Here is a 26,370-nt window from a genome sequence, read left to right as displayed (position 1 = left end):
TCCCCCAAAGGAGGAGGGAAAGCCCCCAAGAGACCCCGTACGACCTCCACAGGAGGGGAACATACACGAGCAGTCAATGGTGACAATAATGTTGTCCAGAGCAAGGCCTACTATTTGTCCCTCAGTCCTGATCCGGCGAGCCCTCCCCGCCAACCGCACCCCCCCCACCCCCCCGGCCCCGATCCCCGGGCAAAGTGTCCAACCAGTCCCCGGCCGCCTCGGGACGATCAAAAAAGTGCGTGCGGCCATCCACCTCTACCCTCAGCTTAGCTGGAAAAAGCATTGCGTACTTAAGGTTCAGGTCCCGTAGGCGACGTTTGACTCCGAGAAAACTCAGTCTCTGCTTTTGGACCGCCGGAGTAAAATCAGGGTAGAAATTTACGTCCATGTTGTCGAGTCTGACCGGTCCTTGTAGCCTAGAGGTCTGCAGGATAGCGTCTCTGTCCCGAAAGTTGAAAATCCGGGCAATGAGAGGCCTCGGCGGGGCTCCGGCCTTAGGTCTTCCTCCAGGGACCCTGTGGGCACGTTCCACCGCAAAGAGTTTACTCAGCCCCCGGGGCTGGAGATGGGTGAGAATCAGGTCCTCCACAAACAGATCTGCCGCCTCCTCCTCTCGTCCCTCCGGCACCCCGATAATGCGGACATTGTTCCTCCGGGCCCGACCCTCAGAGTCCTCCAGTCGACGATCCATCAGGGCGCTCGCCTGGCCAAGCCGGCGCACCTCCTTTTGGAGGGCCGCCACGTCCGTTGTGAGGCCCGAGGTAGTGTGGGCCAAAGAATCGACCCGGTCATTCGTTTTGGACAAATCGGCCCTCACCAGGCCCACATCCACGAGGACCGAGTCTATCTTCTGCGCCAGAGTGTCAAAGCGTTGGTCCACCGAGGCCTTCATCTCGGCGATGGCGCCCATGACGTCTCGGAGGGTCAGATCCGCGGGCAGAGCAGGAGCATCAGTCGGGCCCGCAGGGGACGTACGCGGCGCCTCTGGAGATCCCTTCTGGAGGGTGTAGCGGTCCATGTTGTTGGACTGATGGGCCGTGCCACGGCGGGTCGATTTCACCTTTGCCCGGTCGCCATCTTGCTTTGTGGACATGGCTGCAGTCCCCAAACCGTGCCAATCTCCTCGAAAGGGCCGACAAACCAGTTCACGGGCTCCGGGGGGGGGGCGACCACAGTTCCGCAGGACGAATCACAGCCGGCGGATCGGCTGGGCACCCGGACAAGGCCACACCACCGCACACCGCCCCGCAACCCTACCTCGCCTGTCAGCAAGGAGGGCGCAAAAGCGAAAGTGAAAGTGCGGGGTACGCGAGTCGCCCAGCCTTGCTCGCCGCTGTTGTTCACTTTGTCTCCGGATCGCCCCACAACTCCAATCCGGGGGGCCGGCGTGGAGAAGGCCGCAAACCACAATCGGTGCTCCCGCCGGTGTCCGAGGTCCGATTCGGAAACGGAAAACGGGTGTCACCTCAGCTCGGGCTCACGAACACAGTCCCCTCATCTAGGACAGGATATAGTCAGGATTAATGCAGGAGGTCGCGGAGGTCCTCGGGAGCTTCGCACCTACGCGGCCATCTTGGTTGCGCGCTAGGCTCCTCCCCCAGCACTAATTTTTTTAAATTAATTTTTGATTTATTATTTTCTCTCTACAATCTTCAATAATATCATATCTTTTCAATAATCTCCAATACTGGGTGCTGTCTAGCAATTTATCTATTTATCCAGTCCTCTACTTCATAATAAACCCTCTCTCAACCTTATTTCAATCACTCCAAGATGGCCACCGTATTCTCTCCCTCACGGGGCCTCCTGTCTCACTCTTCTATTCCCTACCCAAACTGGCCGCCACCAATCCCTATCACATGACCATGTTCGCGTCTATTTCATACCTACGTTTCTCCCGGTTCCCCCGTCAGACCATGAGCATTGACTCAGGCTCTTCCTGCTATTGATTTGCTGAACCCAACCACTTTCCGGTGAGTACAAAGCACACTGACGCTAGCTTCTTACTTTCCCCTACGCCGTTTTCAGCTCCTTGACTATGGCTCTTCCTCCACAGCCTTATTTCGCTGGATTGTGAACCGGCCACAGTTTGTCCTTTACTTGAGTAATTGATCGTTATTACGGATCTATCCTCCTCACGGCGCCGACCCTCGCGCCTGCCTCCACCCTTCGCGTCACGCCTACCTGCTCGGTAAGCTGGTACCTCCGTCCTTTGGACTTTTTTGATTCAGCATTGGCGCACTTCTAAAACTCTTTTTCCACTCCTTACGTTACCTTTAGGCGCATCCAACCCGAAGTATACGATCCCGGATCTCACTTCTACAAATCGCCATCCCCCGCGCTTGCCGCTCCATCTATTCGGTAAGCTGTTATTAGCGTCCTGTGTACCTTGACATAATCTTGCTACAGCGCTCTTTCTACAATTATCTTTCTACTGTACACCTAACTTTCAATTTGTTCTTATTGCATTGGCTCCCTCGAGGCAACAACGTTCGTTGCCCTGCATTCTGCCCACACAGTAAGCATGCATGTCAAGCTGATAATCTGTTTCCAGCACCTTCTACTTTTGTCGTTCCTTGCGACATCTCACTTGTTTCACTATCTCTGCTGTTTACCTCCTTTATTCTTATCCTTATCACGATCCGTTTATTAGCACAAGGTCGTCCTCTCTGCCGTTCCTCGCGACGCGGCCATACATAGTAACTTCTTTACTATCCTTGCTGTCTGCCTCCTCACATTTTACCAGGATCTGTTTTTTATTTAATTTAATTTTATCTAATTATTGTCATAGCTCAGATTGAATTTTGCGACATCAATAATGTATTGTGTGTGTTTTTACCCAACGCCAATTCTAAAACGCTTTTCCTTATTTTCTCATTCTCTCCTTAAACCCCTTTTCTCCTTGGTTTTTGCAATCCAGTTCAATTCATTGTACAATTACTGGTGATATTAACCAATTGTACGCTAATTGTAAACAGACATGTATATCTAAATGTCCTGAAGATGGTCCCATTATTCGTAGTAAGGGATCGAAACGCCGTTGACAGTTTTTACGTCATATGTAATTAATATACTGTAAAAAACTTGATGTGCAATGGTGTTTTCACGTCATATAATTCTGCCATAATTTATATAACGCAGAAACGTTTTGTTTTGCCTGAACCTTTTTCTTTATCTAAGTTTGTCTTCTTCTTTCCATATGTAAGTAGGACGTTGGATATGTCCCACTTGAAGTTTTTATATACTTTGTTTATATATTTATCTTGTGATTAAAACCCTGTCCGGCTGGACAGTGAATATAGCTTCTATTTAGACTATATTTATTTCCAAACTGTCTAGGGACCCCTGTTCTCTAAATAATACTTACCCAAGGTCCCTGACCTATTGCTTATTGGGTTCCCTTGTTTTTTTAAAACACAATACAATTCAGCACAATTCAACTCCACACAATTCCATTCCACGCCACAAAATTTCACTCGACACATAATTCCACTACACACCACATACATCCAACCCACACCACAGAATTCCACAATATGTCTCATAATTCAACAGCACACAATATAATTCCACTCAATACTTGCCACTTCCCTACACACAATACCAGATCAGCCCACTACACTTAATACCACATAATTACTATGCACACAATTCCATTGCACAAGCATACACTCAACCAACATTTCTCATATTGGTTCACTTCACGTCTTTCAGCACAGTTTCTTTACCATAACTTTTCAAAAAATCCAAATCGCAAACACACACTCTCCTCCTTCTTTTGTGTCTTGTCTGTGGATACACAAACGCAGCTTCTTTATGCGTCTATAACTTCCTCTCACCTTCATTCTCTCTCACTCACTTTCTACTACTCTATCTAGTCTTCATTCACCACTTCATACACAAACTACCTATCCCTCTCAATCTTACTTTGTCTATTTTATACAGCTCCCACCCCAATCTATTCACCATCCCACATAATTCCATTACATAAATACACTATACACCACACAATTCCACCCAGCACAATTTCACAACTAACAATTCCAATTCAAACATAATTCCACTACAAACATACATCCACTCCACGCCAAACAAAAAAAACGAAAGTAAAAAACATAATTTACAATACCAATAGCTCAAACTCTCGAAATGCGAGACCTATTGCATTGCAAATGCTTGTTTGTACTGTTTTCAGCAGAGATTGGTACCAAGTTTGTGTTGGGCTTGTATCCAACGTCCATAATAACAAATCTCCAAAGGATAGTTCTAAACTTGAGCCATACCCTTGGAGTCAAAGTACTGTAAGTAAATCTCTTAAAGAATCATGCTTCTGGACATGATGGAATCCTGAGTATTATTACAAAATATCCAGAAATGTGGGCAAATGTGAGTCTCCCACTATTCCAATGTGCAGCTGAGACCAGTTTCCAACACATGGTTGTTTGACCAAACATTTAATAAACCAGAGTTGATAACGCCACAAGGTATCACCTTCTTGACCTATTGGCATTGCCATTGCCATTGCTAATGCGATTTATTAGTGGCAAATTTTTTTTTTTGAAGGAGTGTGTACACTTCATGAGTATGCTGACTTGTACATATTCAGTAGCCTGGTGTGCATCCTGAAAGACGCAGATGCCATGTTTTTTTAGTTTCTCCTGATTGGTAGGAGGTGTGGCGCCGCGGCCAGGGCGACTGATGCTGGAATTTGGGGATCACGGTTCGATCGCCAGCGGCAGATTAGCCCAGCACTATGTGACTCTGGGCAACAGCTTGCCTAATCTTCCCGACGGCCCCCAGCGCCTAGAGACCCTTACGGGTGATTGTTCGCGCTTTACAAATGTGGATTCTTATTATTACTATCCAGGTCCCCTATCCGTTAAATTGCTTCTTGTTTTGAGTGGTCCTTTATTTTATATATTGGTTTAACTCTCAGCAGAGAAAACTCTATAGTGAATCGGGGACAGTCATACAATATCAGACAGGCTTCCTGACACTTAAAAGCACATATTTGCTAAAACCCAGAACATCAACACCCTTGATACTCAAAATTTTTGATTTTCCATTTAAGAACATGTGCCAAGTACTCTGCTTGTTCACAGGTTAGAGTTTGAGGTTGTGTCGAGAAATACTGGCTGATCTGGAGCTTATCAAATTGCATGAAATACTGTAGCTGATGAGAATACAACTGTTAAACTGCCATGAGGAAGCTGTGTTGCACCTTGTGGAAGGAAGAGCTCTATTATAAGCTTTTTTTCACAAGACCTTATGGGACACAGCTGTTTTACTGAACGAGTAGAACAACAATTTATGTAAATTTGGTTAATAACATGTGGTGTGAGCTGTGCATTTCGTTCTAGGACTGGAGCCTAGCAGAAAACGAGAAGGGCACTGCCCGTTTCAGATGCACAATAGAAAACCATGACTGATTTATAAAAGGAAAGTCCAGGACTGATGTATTCCCCTGTTGGCATGGGGCTATCCGGCAGCAGAATATAAGGATCACAGTTGTTGGAGACCAAGTCAAAACAAGCCTTTGTAGCAATGGCAAACAAAAACAAGCACTGGCATAGCCAATAGATCTAGCCAATGGTTTTGCCAATATGTTTTAGCCCTGTTGTACACTAGTATAGCTGCAGTTCAAAATGACTAAAAGTTATTGGTGGCTTATGTGTATTAAAAAGGGAGGTTTGGTCTGGCGATAGGTTTACCTTGCCTGGTCGAAATGGCAGGTTAAAACTGCACAAACAGGCTGCAGTGGCAGATTTGAGACCTGTTTAAAGGGCTACTTAACTGCATAACACAATAAGTGCCGCAGGCCCACTATTGGCTGCAGCTTTACCTCAGATTTCATAAATCTTAGCCTTGTGCCTAACACATCAGCCCCTCAAGTAACAACGTATAAGCTTAATAGGACGCAGAGGGTGTCTCCTAGATCATACAAATCTGAGACACGTTTTCCACAGACAACTGAGCTGTTCTTTTTTTAAATTGAAGAGCTGTCTAGGCCCATAAAAGATATAGGTTAATTATTCAGAAAGCAGAGCTATACCTTAGGTTGCTTATCTTATAAGCTCAGTCGTTAGAGCTATTTCACATACTCTGTTGTAAGCTGCATTGTCACTTGTGTTTCATTGTAGTGATTACATGACAGCACAAACATAATATTGATCAACCAAGTGAACTGCTCAGCATAAACTGCACACACCCGTAGGAGTGAACACAAACCCATACCTAATAATGTCACACAAAGCAGTTCGACGTAGCATTGTGTTGAATAATAAATGCCGTATGTAAACACACAAATATAACTTGGAATAAGTTGGTGTGTTCAACGTTGTGTGATTGTCAATGCACTGTAGATTAAAATAATTTAGCCTGAGTGCAAGTGAACAAGGTGTGCAGCTGCTTTTTGCAGCACTTGTGTTTTTTAAATGTATTAATTTTTAGCTCAAATGCTACCTCACATTTAAGGAGGACGCGTTTCTTGCTGAAATATAGTGCCAAATTCCAGTTTGCTTTTTCACAGAATTGCACTTTTCTCTTCATTTTTGCCTAATTGTGAAAAAACACATTACACAAGCTTCGCATACCCCTATTTATTATGCATCTGTATACCTGCTGACATGTCCATTAATTCCAGGATGCTACGCACAATCTCCCACACAACTCATTTTTCTTTTTCTCTTATCAAGAGCTGGCCTTTGCTCTGAGATTGCTATTGGCAATACCATATTTGACCCCACCCGAGCCGCCCTCTTTGTGTATTAAGTTAGGGAGGAGCAGGGAGAAGGCGACGGAGGCAAGATTAAGATGCCGCATTAAAGGAAAAACGCACAGTAAGCAGACCAGGGTACCACTAGCCTTCAGAAAATGTTTAAACACACCTTTCTTTGGACCTAATTTGTGGGGAGATTTTTGCAGTGACCTCCAGAGCACGTCTGTAGATAGGCACCCTGGGGGGGTGGGGGGGGGGGGGTGACAGTGCAGTTGTAAATCCCTGAATAAGCTGCTCTCCAAATAGCACTAGTTAGAGGAGCAACCTAAGCTACATTTTTCCTTGGGCAGTACTAGTGCAAAAACACCAGTAAAAGACACGACCATGTAGCTGAAAAAGCCACAGACTGCAGTCACCCACACAGAGTGCACCAAATCCGAGCTGCGTAGAGGCCATCCGAGCAGCTGCTCAAAAGGAAGACCTAGGTTGAACCAGTAACAGAACGAGACTGTACCAGTGAGCCAAACAGGTGTTCGCAGAGACTGACATATGCAGCCTTAGAAAACAGTTAGTTGGTTCTGCACTCTGCACAGTACAAGCGTGTGTACCAGAAACAGACCCTGAAAGCACCAGTGACTGTCAGTCTTCCACTAGAGACAGCACTAATGAAATCTGTCACTGCGTATAGTGCGGACAGAAAGGAACCCTAACTTCAGTGACTCGTTGGGGGTGCGGTTGCCAGGTGAACCCCTGCCACCTTCCTAAGGTTCCAACGCCTTTTTTTTTTTTTCTTTTCACAGTTTCTTTGCTGGAATCCTCCGATATCCAACTGGAGAAGAATTTTATGCGCCTGGTATGAGGAAGTGGGCCCTGGAAAATGTGAACAGATTTTTTTGGTGGTGGGACTGCCAGATGTTGGATCCAAACTGAACACAACAAAAGTAACTAGCAAATTGGGTTGGGAACTGGAACAGGCACCCTCTGAAAACAACATCTTGTATTTGATCTCGGGCTTGAAATGCTCTGCAAATATTACAATATAAAAAATGATTTACAGAAACAAGCTAATTTACTTATTCAGTTTATTTGCATTACGGCAATCTGCAATCGTTGCTGAACTCCTAACAGGTGAACAGGAGTAACCAGAAGAAAAGACAACCTTCCAAAAAACACGTCCAGAAACAAAATAAAAAAATAGTGCGCTTAAACAGATCAGTACCAAAGTGGAAAGATACCAGTAGTTAGGCGCTGCTACATGGAAGGAAGCAAATGGCAACAAGGAGGGACAAAGGAAAGATTAACCGCTGTCAAGCAAGCGTTTTTTTTAAAGAATAATCGAAGTAACAAAGAAAAGACCATGTGCAGGCTGTAAGCCCAGAAAGGGTATAAAACATGTTTTGAAGAGACTGCAAGCGCTGCCTAGGTTTCACCTAAACATGGTAGACTGTGACATGTTGCACACAATTGCATCATGACTGTGGTGGCCAAACTGTGATCTTCATGACTTGCGTGAATCACAGCGCATGCTCATGTATTTAATGGTGCGGCTGTCATGTTTATTCTTTTTATGCACCATTTCGAAATGGTGGGCATCACTTACAGCAATAAAATATAAAAAATAATTTTAACATTATTGAAAGGGTCGTTCAAAAACAGACTGGGTAGTTGGTGTTTCCCCCAACCAGATAGATGACTGAACAAAAAAAATTAATGACTGAGGAGCGGTGGGGATCAATAGGAGTGTGTTGGTGTTAGGGGTCAAGAAGTCCACTGGAGAGGAGCAAAGGAGCTTGAGGTGGGTCGTGAATGACGACAATAAAAGTGAATAAACTGGCCAGAGAAGCAGGGAGCAGTATTCAATGCATAGGGGCTTGGTATTTAAGGGGTAGAGGCAATATATGAGAGAGCAATCAAAGACCATCCCGCTCATGGAGTGCTGAAAGAAAACCACTAGATCTGCATGTGAGCAGTGGAAGGATACTAGTGAGCTAATCAACATAATGGGAAAGAAGCAATGTCTCTTGCTAGGGACAAACACAAGAGGGAGGAAAGCCATTGAATAAGAAACAAATGACAAAGCCAACCAAAGGTAATCAACGGACTTAATCTAGCCAACTGATACTCAAAGTAAGGCCTGGGAGCCGCATTTGTCTCTCCTGACCTTTACATGCTTCACCCTGGTCCACTATAGCACTTTAGCAATACCTCTTGAACTATAAGGGTAAAAAAGATGAGGATATCTGTTCAAAATGTTAACATGCAGAACCGTTTCACTTTAGTACATCAGATTTATCAGTGCATTGAGATTTTTTTTAAACTGATAGTTTTCAAACATGAATTTAGAAAGATTACCTACCCCCATCCTGACAAGAGTACCAATAGTGAAATAAGAGGTATGTCAGTTAGGTGCACTTGTTGGTTGGCCTGGGTTATTACTATATATGAACAGCCTGATCCTCAAGGACTTTTGACAACAGACGTCTAAAAGCTGTAAATTAGGCCGTTGTCGCTGTATTTGTTAAGCGGGCAACTGCATTGATACAAGGCCACTCACATTTTTGTGACTCCTTTATGCCCTTATCTAGAGTTTGTCCTGCATAATTATACCCATGTGCTCTGTCACTCTCTAATGTGATTTAATTTGTAAATGACAAATTCTGATAAGGTGAACTTCCATTTGTCCATTTAACACTTATGAGCAGGATCAATCTGCTTCTAAGCCATTTATTACAACTATAATTTAAGATAACATTTAATACCGTCCTTTTTAGGTGTAGCCTACTAGACCGCATATGAACTGTCTGTAAGGCATATTGTGGCTTACCAAGAACACAGAGGGGCTTGGACTTCCTCCCATTGCTTGACGTTTCTTGTTACTCTTGGTTACCTGCTTCTTATTTGTGTCCCTGCTTGTCAATCCTTGTTTCTTTTTACAATTTCCTTGATTGGATTGCACCGCTTTTTCCACTTATTGCTTTTCAAACACTACTTTTTGGTCTCGCCTGACCCAGCGCATGCGCTGGACTGGCGAGACTTTTTGTGAGGGCTCAAAAAATGCTACAATGGCCAGCCTAGAGCTACAGTGCATGTGCGCGGGCACGCGCTTAGGAGTAGAGGCTGGCCTACCTCGTCATGCTCATTAAGCGCCCGCGATCACTTTCGCGGCGTTCCTTTGATGTTCTCGTTCAAAAAACATCAAAGAACATGTGTTTATGCTTTGCTGCGCCCCTTTGGCTTACAATATGCTTTCTCTTTCTACAAACTGGATGTTTGTGTTCCTTTATTTTGAGATGCTTTTAGTATTACTGTTTTGTGACTTAAAGAACATTAAGGAAATGTTACTGGGAAACTGGACAACGTTCACAGTGTTTATTTCTGATCGCAGCGGCTGCTTCATGTACGTTGCAACATTCAGGGAGTCCTTTTGTTGGCGCTTTCATGAGGACATGATGAGGAAGCTGGAAACTTTTGGCACATTCTCTTTAAAAGCACAGCATGTTGGCGACTGGTTAATCGATTAGACCTATGTAGCGCTTTAGATCTCAAAGCGCTATGGTGGGTGCAGCAGTTACAACTCATGAAATATGGGGTGCAACTCACAAGGAGGGGGCAGGTTTGAGTGCACATTGGCTGCAATCAAACTCTTAAGATGATGGGCTGTGTGTATCCTTTATCAGCACTCACTCTTCGGTAAGTGATCTTGTTTGTTTTGTTGTTGTGTTAATGCTTTGCTGCGCCCGTTTGACTTACAACGTGCGTTCTCTTTCCACAAACTCGATGTTTGTATTCCTTTATTTTGAGATGCTTTTAGTATTACTGTCACACACACAACCACACATACAACCACACGCACACACCCACACACCCACACACACACCCCCCCCACCCACACACCACCCACACCCACAACCCCCAACCACAACCCCCAACCACACCCCCAACCACACCCCCCACCCACAACCACCCACACACCCAACCGCGCTTGCACACACCCAACCACACACGCACACACACAACCACGCATAGACGCATGCACACAAACCCAACCGCGCACCCAACCGCGCACAGCCAATAGGTCTCGTCCTTTGGGACCTTATAAGTGTTTAGCCACGTAACAGTTGATGTGGTTGCACCAAGGATATTGTGCTGCATAACTAAATATTTAGAAGGTCCCAAAAGCGAGACTTATTGGCTATGCCAATGCTTGTTTTCTTTTGTGTGAAGCATTCCATAAGAAAGTTTTTTTTAACCATCTTGCTCTCTTGCCCGTCTGCTTCTCTTCACCTTCGTACGCTTTTCTGTGTGCTCCTACCCACTGCCCACCCCCACTGTGCCCTTCATGTTGCTTTCCCCCACCCCCTTGTTTCTTTTGTCTCCCATTCCCTGTTTCTTTTGAGTCCCCTCTATACTTTTCCTTCTGTTTTGAAGTCCTCTCCTGTGTTGCTAGTGTTCCCTGCCACCCTCCCCGTTTTGCTTTTCTACCCCCAATCCTTCCCCATGTTGCTGCTCCATACGAGTTGCTTCACTGGTGTCTCCTTCCTCCCACTTGTTGCTTCCATTCTTCCACCTACGTAAAAAAACACGTCTTTTCCTGTTCTATTTAATTTTTAGTTACTGATACAACTTTGATATGTAACTAAAAGGAAGCAATCCTTGGCTCTTTTTCAAGCTATCTATCCTCTCCTCTCCTGCTGCTAACAGCGCAGAAGGTGTTAGTCAGGACTTCTGTAATTCCCTGGCATCTTTTTTCTAAACCAAGTAGACACTATTTTGAATACATTTACCTCTAATATGAGTGTCTGGTGGCATGATGGACACCAGCTTCAGGGATCATAACAAGGATTTCTTCTGAGTTTAACCCTCTCCTAGAAGATCAAGTTAGGCAGCTAATGCTCTCTACGACATAAGGTTCACCTCTCGATCCCTTCCCTTCTAAAATATTGCAGCAGATTCCTGACTTGGTGGCTGTGCAATTGAAGTCTATTTTTAATGCTGTGTTCAAGATGAGCATTTTTCCAAAAGTCTGGAAATCGGCATCAATTCTGCTAATGCTCAAGAAACCTAATATGGACATTATTGATTCAAACACTTAGTAGACCTATATCCAGGCTGCCTTTTCCAGCTAAATTGATTGAGAAAGAAATTAACTATCAACTATGGGCTTTTCTGAATAATAACCATCTATTGGAGGATTCTCAATTTGGGTTCCGTAAGGTAAATTCTATGGAATCTGCTCATATCACAGCCACTGATTAGGGCCACAGGAGACAGTGGGGGTAATACTGCCCTCATTCTTCTTGATCTGACTGCAGCCTTCGATAGGTCAATCACGACCTTTTAATTGACCGGCTCGATGGCCTGGGTGTTGATGGTGTGGCTTTAGCCCTATTCAAATCTTTTTTGTCTGAGAGTTCAGACTGTATCCATGGGCAAATTTACATCAAAATCTTTTTCGCTACCATGTGGGGGTCCCCCAGGGTTCATCGGTAAGTCCGGCGCCTTTTAACATCTATGTAACACCTTTCCTAGTCTAATTCCATGGGCTGTCACTTGTCCTGCGGAGACGACACTCAAATTGTTGTCTCCCTCTCTATGAAAGGTCCAGCCCAAGGGAATGTACCTAAACTGCATGAGGGAGGTAGGCTGTTGGATGGATGGAAATGGTCTTTGACCGAATTCCTCAAACACAAAGATTTTTTTATTTGGGAATAATATCTCCATTTGGAACCCATCTTGGTGGCCAGACAAACTGGGTTTGCTTCCGGCATCAGTGAAAAAATCTGTGAATCCTGTTGGGCGACAAGCTCACTCACAAAGATCAAGTGAATAATGTTGTCTCTACTTCCTCCTTCATGCTTTGCATGATAAGAAAAATAGCGCAGTTTCTTCTCCAAATTGACTGAAAACGATTGTTCTGGCCCTTGTAATGTCCAGGCTGGATGATTGCTACAGACTGTTAATTTGCCTAAAGCTCCTCTGAAAAAACCCACAGAATCTCCAGAATTCAGTGGCCAGGTTGCTAATGAAAATCCCGAAAGCATCGGTGAGTTTACATTCCTTTACTGGTACACCAGAGGATACTTTTTTTAAAGCTCTTTGTATCACTTACAAAGCCCTTCAGGGGCTAGGGTCCGCTTTTTTTTTTTATTTTATTTTTTTTAATTTATTTTTTAGAGAAAAGCTTAGGTATGTCCCCGACAGGAGTCTTGGGTCGAGTACAACTAGGAATTTGGTGGTGCCAGCAAACAAACTCCCTTCCTGCGGAGGCCGGAGCTTCATGCTCTGTACCGCGTAGAACTGGAACCTGCTTCCCCTGGAAATTAAATCTGCTTTCTCCGTTTTGAGCTTTAGTAAGCTGAAAACATTGCTGTTCACTAAATGTTAATGGTGGTCAGTCTGTTCTCTGTGCCGAGACGCCTTAGGGTATTCGTTGGCGCTTTATAACTATCAAAATCAAATTGATTGATTGATTGATAAAAATTTATAACGCGCCAAACAATATCCCGCAGGAATCAAGGCGCCTAACAATACGATCAGAATTGAAGCAAACATCCTTACATATAGGCTTGCCGAAAGAAGCAAGTTTTGAGGGCACTACGGAATTTCTGTAGGGAGGGTAGGGATCTGAGGTCCAGAGGAAGGTCATTCCACCATTTGGGGGCCAGAGTGGAAAAGGCCCTGCCACCCCACTTAGCTCTTCGTATGCGGGGAGCTGTCAGAAGCGATTTCCCGGAGGAACGCAAGTTCCTTCCAGGAGTGTAGTGAGAGATGATGGAACCAACTCCCGAGTCGCTGTTTTTTGCAATGGCTCTATATGTCATGCATAAGACTTTGAACCGTATTCGATGTTCTACCGGTAGCCAATGCAGCGTTTTCCTGGCCGCCGTGGCCGAAGAGCGTCTGGGAATATCCAGAACAAATCTAGCTGTGGCATTTTGAACTACCTGTAAGCGCTGCAGGAGGCTCCTGTTTAGCCCCGCATACAGCGCATTACAGTAGTCTAAGCGTGAACCAATGAGTGCGACAGCTGTTTGCTTTCTGGACTGCAAGGAAAAGTATTTCCTAATCCTTCGTAGAGTGTAGATCAAGCCCCAGCAGGTGGAGATGGTTCTACTCACCTGTTTGTTCATATCAAGGGCAGGGTCTATCATCACCCCGAGATTCTTAGCAGATGTAGTGGGGGAAGGACACTTTCCCAGCGAGTCAGGCCACCAATTGGCTGACCAGATGTTTTCTTTCCCTCCAAACACCATCACCTCAGTCTTCTCCCCATTCAGTTTAAGAGAGTTCTGAATCATCCAATGACCAACCGCCTCCATACAAGATCTAAACTTGGAGGCGGTTTGCACATCTGAATGGGAGAGAGAGGAGTATTTGGGTGTCATCTGCATAAGAAACTACCTCCATCCCGAAAGTTCTTATTAGTCTGGCTAGTGGGGTCACGTAGATGTTGAATAGGGTCGGGCTAAGCGCCGACCCTTGGGGGACCCCACATAGCACAAGTCGGGATGGAGATAGGAACTCCCCCAGCTTGACTCTTTGTTCCCTCCCATCAAGGAAAGAAGTCAGTAGATCTAGGGCTGCGTCCTTCACCCCCGCATCCCTCAGGCGCGATGTAAGTACTGAGGGGGAGAGGGTATCGAAGGCCGCAGTTAGATCTAGTAGGACCAGGAGGGTGGTCTGGCCCCCCATCGACTGTCGTGCGGATTTTATCAAGCACGATGGTGAGGGCTGACTCGGTGCTGTGTTCCCTCCTGAATCCATGCTGGGAGGAGTCCAGGCAGCCAGAGCTCTCCACAAAGACAGCGAGATGCTTGTTAAGATGTGCCTCAAGCATCTTCGCTGGAGCCGGAAGCAGCGAAATAGGACGGAAATTTTTTAAGACCTCCGGATCGAGAGAGGCCTTCTTTAACAGGGGTTTCACTACTGCCTTCTTCCACTCCAGAGGGAAGATGCCGTCTCTGATGGCAAGATTCATTATTTCTAGCAATGGTGGTAGAAGGGTCTCCCTGCACTGCTTGATGATTTTCAATGGGCAGGTATCCAGGGGAGAACCTGACTTAGTCTCATTAAGCAAGATCTCCAGGTCATGCAAGGCCAGCGGGGGAAAGGAGTCCAGGGTGCACAGTGGGGAGATGTCAATAGTGGTCATATTCATCTCAACCCGAGCAGTGGGCACACTGATACAAGCTCTTTGTTCCTCAAGAGCCAAGTGGATATCCTGTATTTTCGTGTGGAAAAAGGAGGCAATCTTATCACATAGGTCTTGAGATGGAATAACAGGATCAGGAGCTTGCAGGTTGACTAAAGAGTCAACGATTTTAAAGAGCTCCTTCGGCGAGGAGAGCGAGGTTGTCAGGGCTACATAGTAGTCTTGTTTGGCCTGCACAATCGCCGCTTTATATTTCCTGACAAGGAGTTTATGGGCTTCCTTGTTCTTAAGGTCCCAGCTAGCATGCCAGAGCCTCTCCTTCCTCCTCACTTCTTGCCTGAGGAGTCTAAGAGAGTCAGAGAACCATGGGGCAGATGGTCTCTTTCTGGCTCGGCGGCGGGTCTGTACTGGGGCCAATTCATTCAGGGCCTCCATAGTAACCTGTTCGAAATGGCCAACTGCGGACTGTACACTGTCCAAACCTGTAATAAGAAGGCTAGCAGCCCAGGGCGCGAAGGAATCACTGCTAAGATTTCTAAAGTTTCTAGCAGTTTCCTTTACGTGATTCCCTATTTTGCAGACACCCACCCTATGATATTCCAAGAAAAATGGAACTGCAAGGTGATCCGACCAAGATAGATACACCGGATCTTTGATGGTCAAATGAAGATCATTTGAGAAAATGCCATCTAATGTGTGGCCTGCACGATGAGTGGCCCCGCTAATTCACTGCGTGAGTCCACAGGACGCCAGGGCCTCAATAAGACCTGATGTATCGGATAAATCATGCCGTTCTAAATGAAAATTAAAATCACCCAAAATGGAGAAATTTTCTTGACCAAAGTAGGGTTCCAGGGCCTGGAGGAAGTTGTGCGTAAAATCGGCCCTCGAGCCTGGAGGTCGATATACTAGGATTCCATTAAAAAAGGGACATTGCGCTTCCTTTATTGTAAAATAAAAAGCTTGAAAGCAATCCGGAAAGTCGAGTGTAGGTACAATATGACATTGGAGGTGGGCTTTATGAAGGATCGCTATGCCCCCTCCCACTCGACCCTGTCTGTCGAATCTAGCCAGGCAGTACCCTTCCGGGACCGCTTCAATTAGATCAGGACCAGATGAATCTTTGGCCCATGTTTCAGTGACAAACATTAGGGTAGGCATTCTATCTGATACCATCTCCTTAAACATTATCTTATTTTTGACAAGGGAGCGGGCATTAATCAGGATGCCTTCTACTCCCACTTTCCTAGAACTGATGGCAGGTTGGCTAAGGGGAAGGTGATAAGGGACAAAATTGGAAGGCCTACGCGTGGGATGGCAGCCACATCGTAAGGGAAGATGAAGTTCGTCAGGCTCGTAGGAATGCGAACATCCTAGTCTTCGAGGTTTCAGGCATAGCATTTGCCGGTGAGAATAGCTATAGCGGGGTGAAAGGGTATCGACGAGGTCCAGGGTCCAGCCATCCAGCGCTTCCTCAGCGTGGACGGGCGCAGACTGGCTGGACTCTGGCGTGACTCCGGCGTCACTAAGGCGTCCACGCTGCGCGTACACGCTGCGCGCCATACTCTGCTAATTATGTAGGGCTCTAGCCAGTCCACGTGCCGGCTTCAGCGAATGGCTGAGGAGTGCTTGTGACCCACCCAAGATGGCGTCCCAGGAAAACAAAGCGCGGGGACCGGGCCGCCCGAATGGCGGTGAATGCAATCCTGTTTTACAGTGCAGCAGTGCGATCCGGGTCTAAGGGCACAGGTAGGGCAACTGATAGTATCAAACAATTTATTCTAACTTTTAAAAACAAGGTGTAACAAGCGCAATTTAAATCAAAGCAAAAGACAAAACGGGGTTTTTAAAATTCAATTGCGGGCTTCCAGCGCATAGCGCTATATACAGGACGAGATTCAGGCAAGAGTGAGAGACTCTCCTACCTGACTTAAATACTATTGCCAATTGGGAAAGCAAATAGGTCTCACCTATGCAAGAGCTTTGCTTTGCTAATGTGTTTTAGCTATGTTGTGCACCAGCATGACTGCAGTTCCACATGGCTAAAAGTTAGTGATGTAAAGGAGAGTGGCGTAAAGTTGTGGCGTAATGTTGTGGAATATCGTAGAGTGGAAGGGTGTAGAGTACAGTGTCTTACAGTGGCGTAGAGGGTGTTGCATAGAGCGTGCGTTGAGTGCATTGGCGTAGGTTGAAGTAGAGTGGTGTAGAGTTCAGTGGCGGACAGTGCAGTCTTATAGAGTGCAGTGGTGTGGCGTAGAGCGCAATGCATAGAGGACATAGTGCAGAGTAGACTAGAGTACAGTGACGTAGAGTGCAGTTGCGTACAGTGTGTATAGTAGCATAGAGTGCTGAGGTGCAGTGTTATTGGCATCGAATGCTTTGGTTTTGAGTAAAGTGGGCCATTGAAGGAACAAACTCAAGCTGGACAGCAAATGGAAAGCAAGCAAATGTGAGCTGCAAGACAGAAAGCCAATGGTAAGCAACAGGCTGAATGGATTACCAGGGAAGCTTTCCGAATGTCCCTAAAATGTTGGCAAACCAGACTGCTATGCTGTCTGGTAAGGTTCGACCTAAAAAAGCGCCCACATCATAGATGCTAAGCGGCGTGGCCAAAAATCATTGGCAAAGCTAATAGGACCCAAAAGCTTGCTTATAGAAAACGATTAGCTTTTATTTTTCCTCTAGAATGCTTACTTAATTACTAGATCAGAAGAGAACCTAAATCAGTTCATTTCTGTTTTGTGTATGTATGTATACACATTTAGAGCAAACCTGATTTGAGTAGTATTCATTCTCATTTTTGGCAGCAACTATGCATAATTAGTCTACCCCTTTCGATCCTTACAAAATGAAGGAGTCTTCCAGGTTTATACTGTGTAGATCAGTAATGCTGGCTGATATTGTAACATTTTGTACTGTAAATATTGATACTGCTTGCACACTGTTACTGAATCTCCATGCTGTTTCAGACAACTTGCTGGTGTGTTTCTTTTAAGATCTGTGTTTTATGTATGTATTCAATATGAATCAAATTTCCAGGTTTCTTCAAGTGATGAGTACTAATCCTTTCCATCACCCCGCTCATTCTACAAAGTGGCAAGGTAATTTCAGAATCTATTCATGGGGGCTGCATTTCAGTATAACCAAAGGTGCAATGCCCAAGCATGCAAATATCCACCTGTTAAGCATTTATGAAAACTTTAACTTTCCCCTATGACCACCTTAAATGCAGGTATTGTGGTCACTATAACAAGTGTACAATTTGTGCTTTCAAAAATGAATCTTTGAAAATTGATTTGTATTTTATATAACTATAACATCATTTGTTTAATAACCAAACATTTTGTATTGGTCCCATCATTTTTGCGGTATCTACTAGTCCCTGCGTAATTACGAACTTGGTTGCCATGCTTGAAAATACCTACCCTCACATTTACTGTTATTGCAGGAACATGGGCATTATTTGGTGCGGCATGCAAGAATCCTTCAAATAGCTTAGCCACTCTACAGCTCTTTTTTTTTGTTTGTTTTTGCCCTCTAGATGGGTGAAGATTTATTACATCTGATGAAAAATGTAACAATCTAATGATTTAGTAGCTCTTTTAATGTCCATCCTTTAATGCAGTTTAATTTTATATTTAAAACATGTTTTTACTGTTTGCCTGGGTGTGGTTTGTTACCCCACACCTCTGAAAAAAATCTGATTCAGTGCCTCCTCTACATGAAAGAGGCTCCGGTGTTTGAAGGGGTTTGCACATTCTGGCAAAGCTGCCTGCTATTTTTCTATATTGGTCTTTACTGGAGGCCCCTAGAAAGTGTGATCGGCTTGCAGTGCAGATGTAAAGTGAGTGCTTAATTTGATAGAAACATCTAGCCGCAGATTCCTTACTTTAGGATCCTCCCCCAGGCATGAGGCTGGATCTGGAATTTTTTTTCATAGCACATCTGTGCATCAGAGGGTGCTGTGTGACTCCGCATCAACCTGATGTTACGTCGACTGAGTCTATATAAGCACCTCGTCGACACACAGATGTCAGTTGCTTTTTGTTTTGCGCTTGCAATGCGGATCCTGAGCAGTTAGGGGTTTGTCTTTAAACCAGTCTCGACACTTTGTCGAGGGAACTGTCCTTTTTTGCAATGTCTTCAGGATTTAAGCCCTGTGGATCCTGGGACTGACACATATCTGCCACAGATCCTCATACCATCTGTTTGTCGTTCCTTGGAGAACACCATGACTGGGAGTGCTGGTCCTGTCTGTGTCGTCGGCCGAAGGTGCTGAGTGGTATGAAACTTCTGGCGGCGCGACTATCTGAGGCACCACGGCATTGTCGGTCCTCGTCGAAGTCCGAAGACTAATTGAGGAGCTGGTTGTGTGATGGGTCGTCAAAGGTAGTTCTGTAGTAGGGGATCTCTGTGTATAGTCATAATCTAGTGAATAGTCCCGCCCATGTGCGTGGACCCCGGAGCAATAAAAAATAATCTCTAAAAGGTGACCAATCATGCAGACCTACATAACCTTTAAGAGAGAATTTAATTTAAAGACAGATAATGCAGCCTATACCCACAGGCTACACTGTCCAGTACTTCAACTAGAATTCCACCAACCTCCACAAACAGCACTGCCTGTCTAGTTTTTCTCCACATAGGAAAAAATCCTGCCTCTACCAGCAAAAGCCCCTGGAATGATAGAGAGGAAGGAGTGGACAGACAAGCCCCATAGGCTGCCATTATGTGGCTTGGAACAGGATACTGTGCCTTTAAGAAAACTTTCCAGTTTTCCAGAACTTTCCCCAGTATCCCAGAATGCCCAGCAGGTCCCATTTACTTTCAGTTCTTTTTTCCGGCTCCTGCTAGCAGGACCCTGGAGCATTGAGCTCTCCCCTTTCAAGGGTTTAATTGAGATTTTGGCAATTTTAGTCATTTTTTCTTGTGATTAGTAGCTGGTACTGTCAACATGCCTGGCTTGTTCGACAAGTGCCCGGAATGTGGTCGAAAGAAGGCTAAAACTGATCCACACGAGGTGTGCATAGGTTGCCTTCCCCAGTCCCACGTGCCTGAAAGCTGTACCATCTGCCACTCGTTCTCTGCAAGGACCCTGAGGGACAGAATGAAGATCAGGCTTCAAGTTCTGGAGGAACGAAGACTGAAGGCACCAGGTGGGTCTGGAGGGGCTGATTTGGCCCATACTGAGGCCTCTGGGGGGCTCCCCAGGGGCAGGAAGACCAGTAAACGCTCCCACTCCCCGTCGAGGGCGTCGACGGCGACGTCGAGGAGGATGACCACCGTCTGTTCGCCGTCCCCCCAGGGCTCTGGGGAGAAGCGGTGTCCACGATCGCCGTCGAGGGACGTGCATAGGCCGCCGTCGACTACATCGGCGTCGTCGGCGACGACGCCGTCGTCGGCCCCGTCCAGCGGTCGTCGTCGAGATGGGACCCGGCGTCGGCATTCGCCGTCGAGGGATCGCAGCTCGCCGTCGAAGAGGAGAAGGAGATCGACGTCGAGACGCTTGAGGTCGCCGTCGAGGCGCAGGTCGCCGTCGAGGCGCAGGTCGCCGTCGAGGCGAAGATCGCCGTCGAGGCGCAGGTCGGCGTCGAGGCGCAGGTCGGCGTCGAGGCGAAGGTCGACGTCGAGGAGAAGATCGACGTCGAGGAAGAGAGTCACCGGGATCGGTGTACTCGGTGGTGTATATGCCGCCGCGGATGCCTCCGTCGCCTCCTCCTCTCCCGCCGACGCCGCCTCCACTGCCACCACCACCACCTCCACCTCCACCGCCACCGCCACCTCCACAAACACCTCCACCGTCGCCACCTCCGCCACCGCCACCTCGGCCGCGGGCGCTGCCTCCGCCGGCCCAGCCTCTGTCGCTGCCACGCACCCCTGTGGGGCCGCCGCCGGTTCCTCCGCGGTCGGTTTCCCTTCCACGGTACCCGACTCCGCCGCAGGGGACCCCGAAACCACGACGCCCACGGTCGCCTGGACCAGCGAGGCCGGTGGACAGGCCGAAGCCGAAGAGGTCGCGCTCCCGCTCTCATAGGAGGAGAAGATCACGGAGCCGTGGACGGTCTTCGTCGGACTCAAGACGACGCCGTAAGAGGTATAGGTCCAGGTCGCGCACGCGCTCCTCGGACAGAGGTCTTTCCCCGACGGTGTCGGACTCCCCGGGGACGAGGGTGTCTCCGGTGGACGACCTGGTGTCTTTCCAAGAGGTGCTGTTGCGAGGGGCTGCAAAGTTGGGTATCACGGTGACGGTTCCAACACCCACGACGTCCGTGATATTCGAGACGCTTCATAAAAAACACCTGTCTCGCCCCCTACTGCCTTTGGTACCAGGACTGGTGGAACCCGCCTTGGAACTGTTCCTTACTCCCGCCACGACGAAGGCCGCTCCTTCCAGGCTCATGAAAAAGTACAGGGCCCCGGAGTCGGATCCGTCATTTCTGAGAGTGGACCCGAAGCCGGATTCTGTGATCGTGACGGCGGCAAGAAAACAACATGCGACCGCCCCGGCGTCAACGGTTCCGCCCGACAAAGTAAGCCGCTGGCTGGATTCTGCGGGCAGGAAGGTGTGGCACCGCCGCCACCACCATGAAGGCGGCGAGTGCAGGGGCTTTGTTGGGCCGTTACGACTGGGCCCTGTGGGAGTCCCTGCAGCAATATGCAGACCTCCTGCCACGGGACAAGAAGGAGGACTTCTTGGAGACGGTGCGCGAAGGCATGCTGGTGTCGAATCAAACGATCAGCGCAGCGGCGGACGTAGCTTTATTGGCCGCCCACGCCTACTGTCACGGCGTCCACCAGCGGCGTCATTCGTGGTTGCGCCTGACGTCACTCAAGCCAGAGGCGCAGCAAAGAGTGGCCAACCTGCCCTTCTCGGGGGAAACCCTGTTCGGGAAACATGCGGATGATGAGATGGCCCGCATGAAGGCTGAAGCGGAAACCCTGACGGCCGTCGGGTTGGAGAAGGCCGAGAAAAAGAAGCGCCCGTTCCAAAGGAGGTTCGGATCGTCGGGCAGAGGGCGAGGGCAGGGCTCGGGACAGCAGCAGCCACAACAGCAGCAGTTCCGCAAGCCCTTACAGAAACGCCAGAGGGGTAGAGGAGGCCAGCAGGCTACTACCACAACCAAGGGCCCGGCCGGGTCTCGGCCCTGAGCGGTTACTTCCCCCTCAACCGTTACCCACTCCAGTGGGGGGAAGCATGCAATTTTTTCCGGCAGAGTGGAGAAAAATTACTCAGGACAAGTGGGTGCTGAATATTGTTTGCAATGGATACAGTCTTCGGTTTCTCAGCCCGCCTCCAGCGATTCCGCCGGTCAGCTCTCGATTCCAGCTGAGAGAGCTCCAGGCGGAGGCAGACATCTTGTTGAGAAAAAAGGCGGTAGAAGAGGTACCTCTGTCTCAAAGGGGAAGAGGTCTGTACTCTCGGTTCTTCCTCGTTCGCAAGAAGGACAAGAACGAGTTCAGGCCCATTCTGGATTTGAGGCAGGCAAACAAATGGATTCGCAGAGAGAAGTTCCGTATGCTTTCGTTGCACCAGATTTACCCTCAGCTGCAACGGGGAGACTGGCTCTGTGCCATAGATCTACAGGATGCGTACTTCCATGTGCCCATAGCGAGGAAGCACAGGAAGTTCCTGCGATTCCAAGTCGGCGCCAATCACTATCAATACACAGTACTGCCATTCGGGCTAAAATCTGCGCCCAGGACTTTTTCAAAGTGCATGGCGGTGGTGGCGGCACACCTGCGGAAGAACAAGGTGTTTGTCTACCCGTATCTGGACGATTGGCTGATCAAGGCATCATCCTTCGCGGAAGCGCAAGAACACTTCCGATGGACGTGCGAGCTCTTGCACAAGCTGGGGTTACACGTCAACATGTCCAAGTCGGTCACGACTCCGGTCCAGTGCATACAGTACCTGGGGGCCTCCATCGATACGCGGTCAGCAAGCGTGTCTCCTTCGGAGGAGAGACGGTTATCACTCCTTCGGAAGGCTCAGGACCTCAGGACTGCTCCATCGACAACAGTGCGGAAGGTGTCGTCTCTACTGGGGTCGATGGCCTCCTGCATCTTCCTCACGCCTCACGCTCGGCTGCACATGAGACCACTGCAGGAGTGTTTGGAGGATCAGTGGGATCAGAGGACGGGCTCTTGGGACGACAAGATACGCCTGTCGCTGCATGCTCTTCAGTCTCTGAAGTGGTGGTGTTCGGCGGAAAACCTCCTCAAGGGGGTTCCCTTCCACAAGGACATTCCCACGACGAGTGTCGTGACGGCTGCGTCTCTCCAGGGCTGGGGAGCGCATTCCGGGGACTTGCAGATTCAGGGGAAGTGGTCTGCTTTGGAAGCGACGTACCACATCAATTTCCTGGAACTCAGATCTGTCTTCCTGGCACTGAAGGCCTTCCTTCCGTCCTTCCAGACCAACTCGCTGCTGATACAGACGGACAATACAACCACGATGTATTATCTCAACAAGCAGGGGGGGTCGAGATCGCGCACTCTGTCGCAGGAGGCGCAGGCGATCTGGCGCTGGCTGCTGGCCAGAGGACTGACGATTACGGCCACGCATCTGCCAGGAGTGCAGAATGCTCAGGCGGACGCCTTGAGCAGGCTGATTCAGGAAAACCACGAATGGGTCATAAACGACGAAGTACTAGGAGAAGTCTTCGCAAGGTGGGGGACTCCAGACGTAGATCTGTTCGCCACCGCCGAAAACAGCAAATGCCGAGACTTCGCATCCAGGTACTACCAGCGGGGGACGCTGGGGAATGCGCTATGGATCGATTGGTCGAACAGCTTTCTGTACGCTTTTCCACCCATTCCCCTGATTCCGGCGGTGCTCATCAAGTTATCCCAGTCCAGGGCGCGGATGATCCTGATCGCCCCGGAGTGGCCCAGGCAGTGGTGGTTCACGGACCTTCTTCACCGGTCTCTCCTTCCTCACATGCGGTTGCCGTGCAGGCCGGACCTTCTCACGAAGTTCGGGGGGCGGATGGTGCACCCCAACCTCTCGTCTTTGAGTTTGGCGGCATGGCTCCTGAAATAGTGCAATATGGCCATCTGAATCTACCAGACGATTGTATGGACCTTCTGAAGGAGTCTAAACGGCCTTCCACTAGGACGTCCTATGCTTACAAGTGGAAGAGGTTCTGTATCTGGTGTAAGTCCAAGAACTTTGATCCGACAACATGTAAGGAAGATGTCATCCTTCCATACCTTTTACATCTGGCGCAGTCTGGCCTTAATTTCCATTCCATTAAGGTTCATCTGGCTGCTTTAACTGCTTACAGGAAATGCCCTTCACAGACTTCCTTCTTTCAGATCCCTGTGGTCAAGGATTTTTTGGAAGGCTTGAAGAAAGTGTTTCCTCCCGTCAGACTTCCCTCGCCCTCCTGTGACTTGAATGTGGTGCTGTCCAGACTGATGAAGGAGCCTTTTGAACCCATTCACAAGGCTTCATTGCAGCACCTATCCTGGAAGGCGGCGTTCCTAGTGGCCATTACATCGGCCCGCAGGGTGAGTGAACTTCAGGCATTATGTTGTCAAGAACCTTATACTGTATTTCATGCTGCTAAGGTTGTGATGCGTACTTACCCTAAATTTCTTCCTAAGGTTATCTCTGATTTTCATGTTAACCAGACCATAACTTTACCTACGTTCTTTCAGAATCCCTCTTCGCCAGCGGAAAGGTCTCTCCATTCCCTGCATGTTCGGAGGGTGTTGAAATTTTATCTGGATAAGACCAAGGATATTCGTAGGTCTGACCAATTGTTTGTTAATTATGGCTCAGTCAGGACTGGTCTTGCGACCTCTAAGCAGTCCATTTCTCGGTGGATTGTGTCCTGCATACAATTGTGTTATCAAAAGGCTAATAAGACCTTAGGGGGTAAACCTAAGGCTCATTCCACCAGGGGCAAAGCTGCCACGACGGCTTTGCTGCGTAATGTTCCGATTGCGGAAATCTGTAAGGCGGCCACTTGGAAGTCGGTCCATACCTTTGCTGCGCATTACTGTCTGGACACGGATGCCAGGGCAGATGCTCAGTTTGGGCAGGCTTCGCTGCGAAATTTGTTCGCACAGTAGTGGTAGTGTCTTGTGTGTTCTCCACCGCTTTTGTTGTGTGGGGATGGGCTTGCCATTCTATTCACTAGATTATGACTATACACAGAGATCCCCTACTACAGAAGGAGTAGTTTCTTTTCTGTAACTCCAGTTCTGTAGTAGGGGTATCTCTGTTATAGTCATAAGCGCCCGCCCTCCTCCCCGGTGGAGAGATACTTATTCATATGTAGAATGCTACAGGTCTGGCGTGCTACGCCTTCAAAAAGAACTGAAAGTAAATGGGACCTGCTGGGCATTCTGGGATACTGGGGAAAGTTCTGGAAAACTGGAAAGTTTTCTTAAAGGCACAGTATCCTGTTCCAAGCCACATAATGGCAGCCTATGGGGCTTGTCTGTCCACTCCTTCCTCTCTATCATTCCAGAGGCTTTTGCTGGTAGAGGCAGGATTTTTTCCTATGTGGAGAAATACTAGACAGGCAGTGCTGTTTGTGGATGTTGGTGGAATTCTAGTTGAAGTACTGGACAGTGTAGCCTGTGGGTATAGGCTGCATTATCTGTCTTTAAATTAAATTCTCTCTTAAAGGTGTATGCAGGTCTGCATGATTTGTCACCTTTTAGAGATTATTTTTTATTGCTCCGGGGTCCACGCACATGGGCGGGACTATTCACTAGATTATGACTATAACAGAGATACCCCTACTACAGAACTGGAGTTACAGAAAAGAAACTACTCCTTCTTAAGGGCAAACTGTTGAAACGTAAGTGTACCTTCGACGCAGTCTCCCAGCCTTCAGTTGCGGATTATTCACACAAGTCTACCCTGCTCCTCCCTAAATTTCCCTGAGCCAGGAGTATTAGAAATTCCCTGCATAAAGTCTCTGTGCCCCCCCCCCCCCCCCCCTGCTCTTTCTAGCCCCAAGGAGGAGAGATGTGCCTGACTGCTTCCTCGCTGGTGGGTTTGCCTTCGGTGACAGTTGGGCCCTCTGATTCAGTTATCGCATTCGAGCTGGCGCACATCCCTTTGGGGCACCCAATGTAGGGTCAGGTCAGCCACTGAGGTGGGCAGTACCGATCGACGCAGAGCCCATTACTCTTTCTAGCGTTGTCTAATAGCATTGGATGTGGCTCCAATGAAGAAGTCTGCTTTAGACAACGGTCCTCGGCCATTAAGAAACCTATTCATGTTTTCCCTGCGGAACCACACAGTTTTGAAGGGAAGACCATTTGGGGAGTCCTGTCCAGCCTGTTTTGGAAGAAAATTTTCTAACTGAACTAGGTAAGGCTATTGGGCTTAAGTTCTCTCCAGTTTCAGATTTACTTTCCTCACCTGGTATGGCAACTGAGGAGAGTTCCTCTTATGCTGACATATTGAAAAGGGCAGCTGTGGTCTTAGGTTGCCAGTTTCCCTCAGTGGAATCGTTCACAGACCCTTTAGTAGATG

The 26,370-nt window shown here is 47.7% G+C and overlaps 1 protein-coding gene across 6 annotated transcripts in view; it reads left to right on the top strand.

Annotated features, from left to right (window-relative positions):
* The window catches only part of MARF1 (meiosis regulator and mRNA stability factor 1), an 891,622-nt gene that overhangs the window by 80,764 nt on the left and 784,488 nt on the right, over positions 1-26,370 (top strand). For 3 of the 6 annotated variants that reach the window (XM_085632074.1, XM_085632072.1, XM_085632070.1), the window contains exon 3: positions 7,519-7,659. The exons of the other annotated variants lie outside the window; for them this stretch is intronic. In XM_085632074.1, the coding sequence (XP_085488200.1) occupies positions 7,519-7,659 (141 nt within the window). The remainder of the gene's footprint in view (positions 1-7,518; positions 7,660-26,370) is intronic. 6 annotated transcript variants of the gene reach the window in all.

The sequence above is a fragment of the Triturus cristatus genome, chromosome 10 (assembly GCF_964204655.1).
Source record: "Triturus cristatus chromosome 10, aTriCri1.1, whole genome shotgun sequence".
In the NCBI taxonomy this organism is placed as follows: Eukaryota; Metazoa; Chordata; class Amphibia; order Caudata; family Salamandridae; genus Triturus; species Triturus cristatus.
Note: the sequence above shows the minus strand (reverse complement) of the source record. Positions and strands in the feature narration are given on the sequence as shown.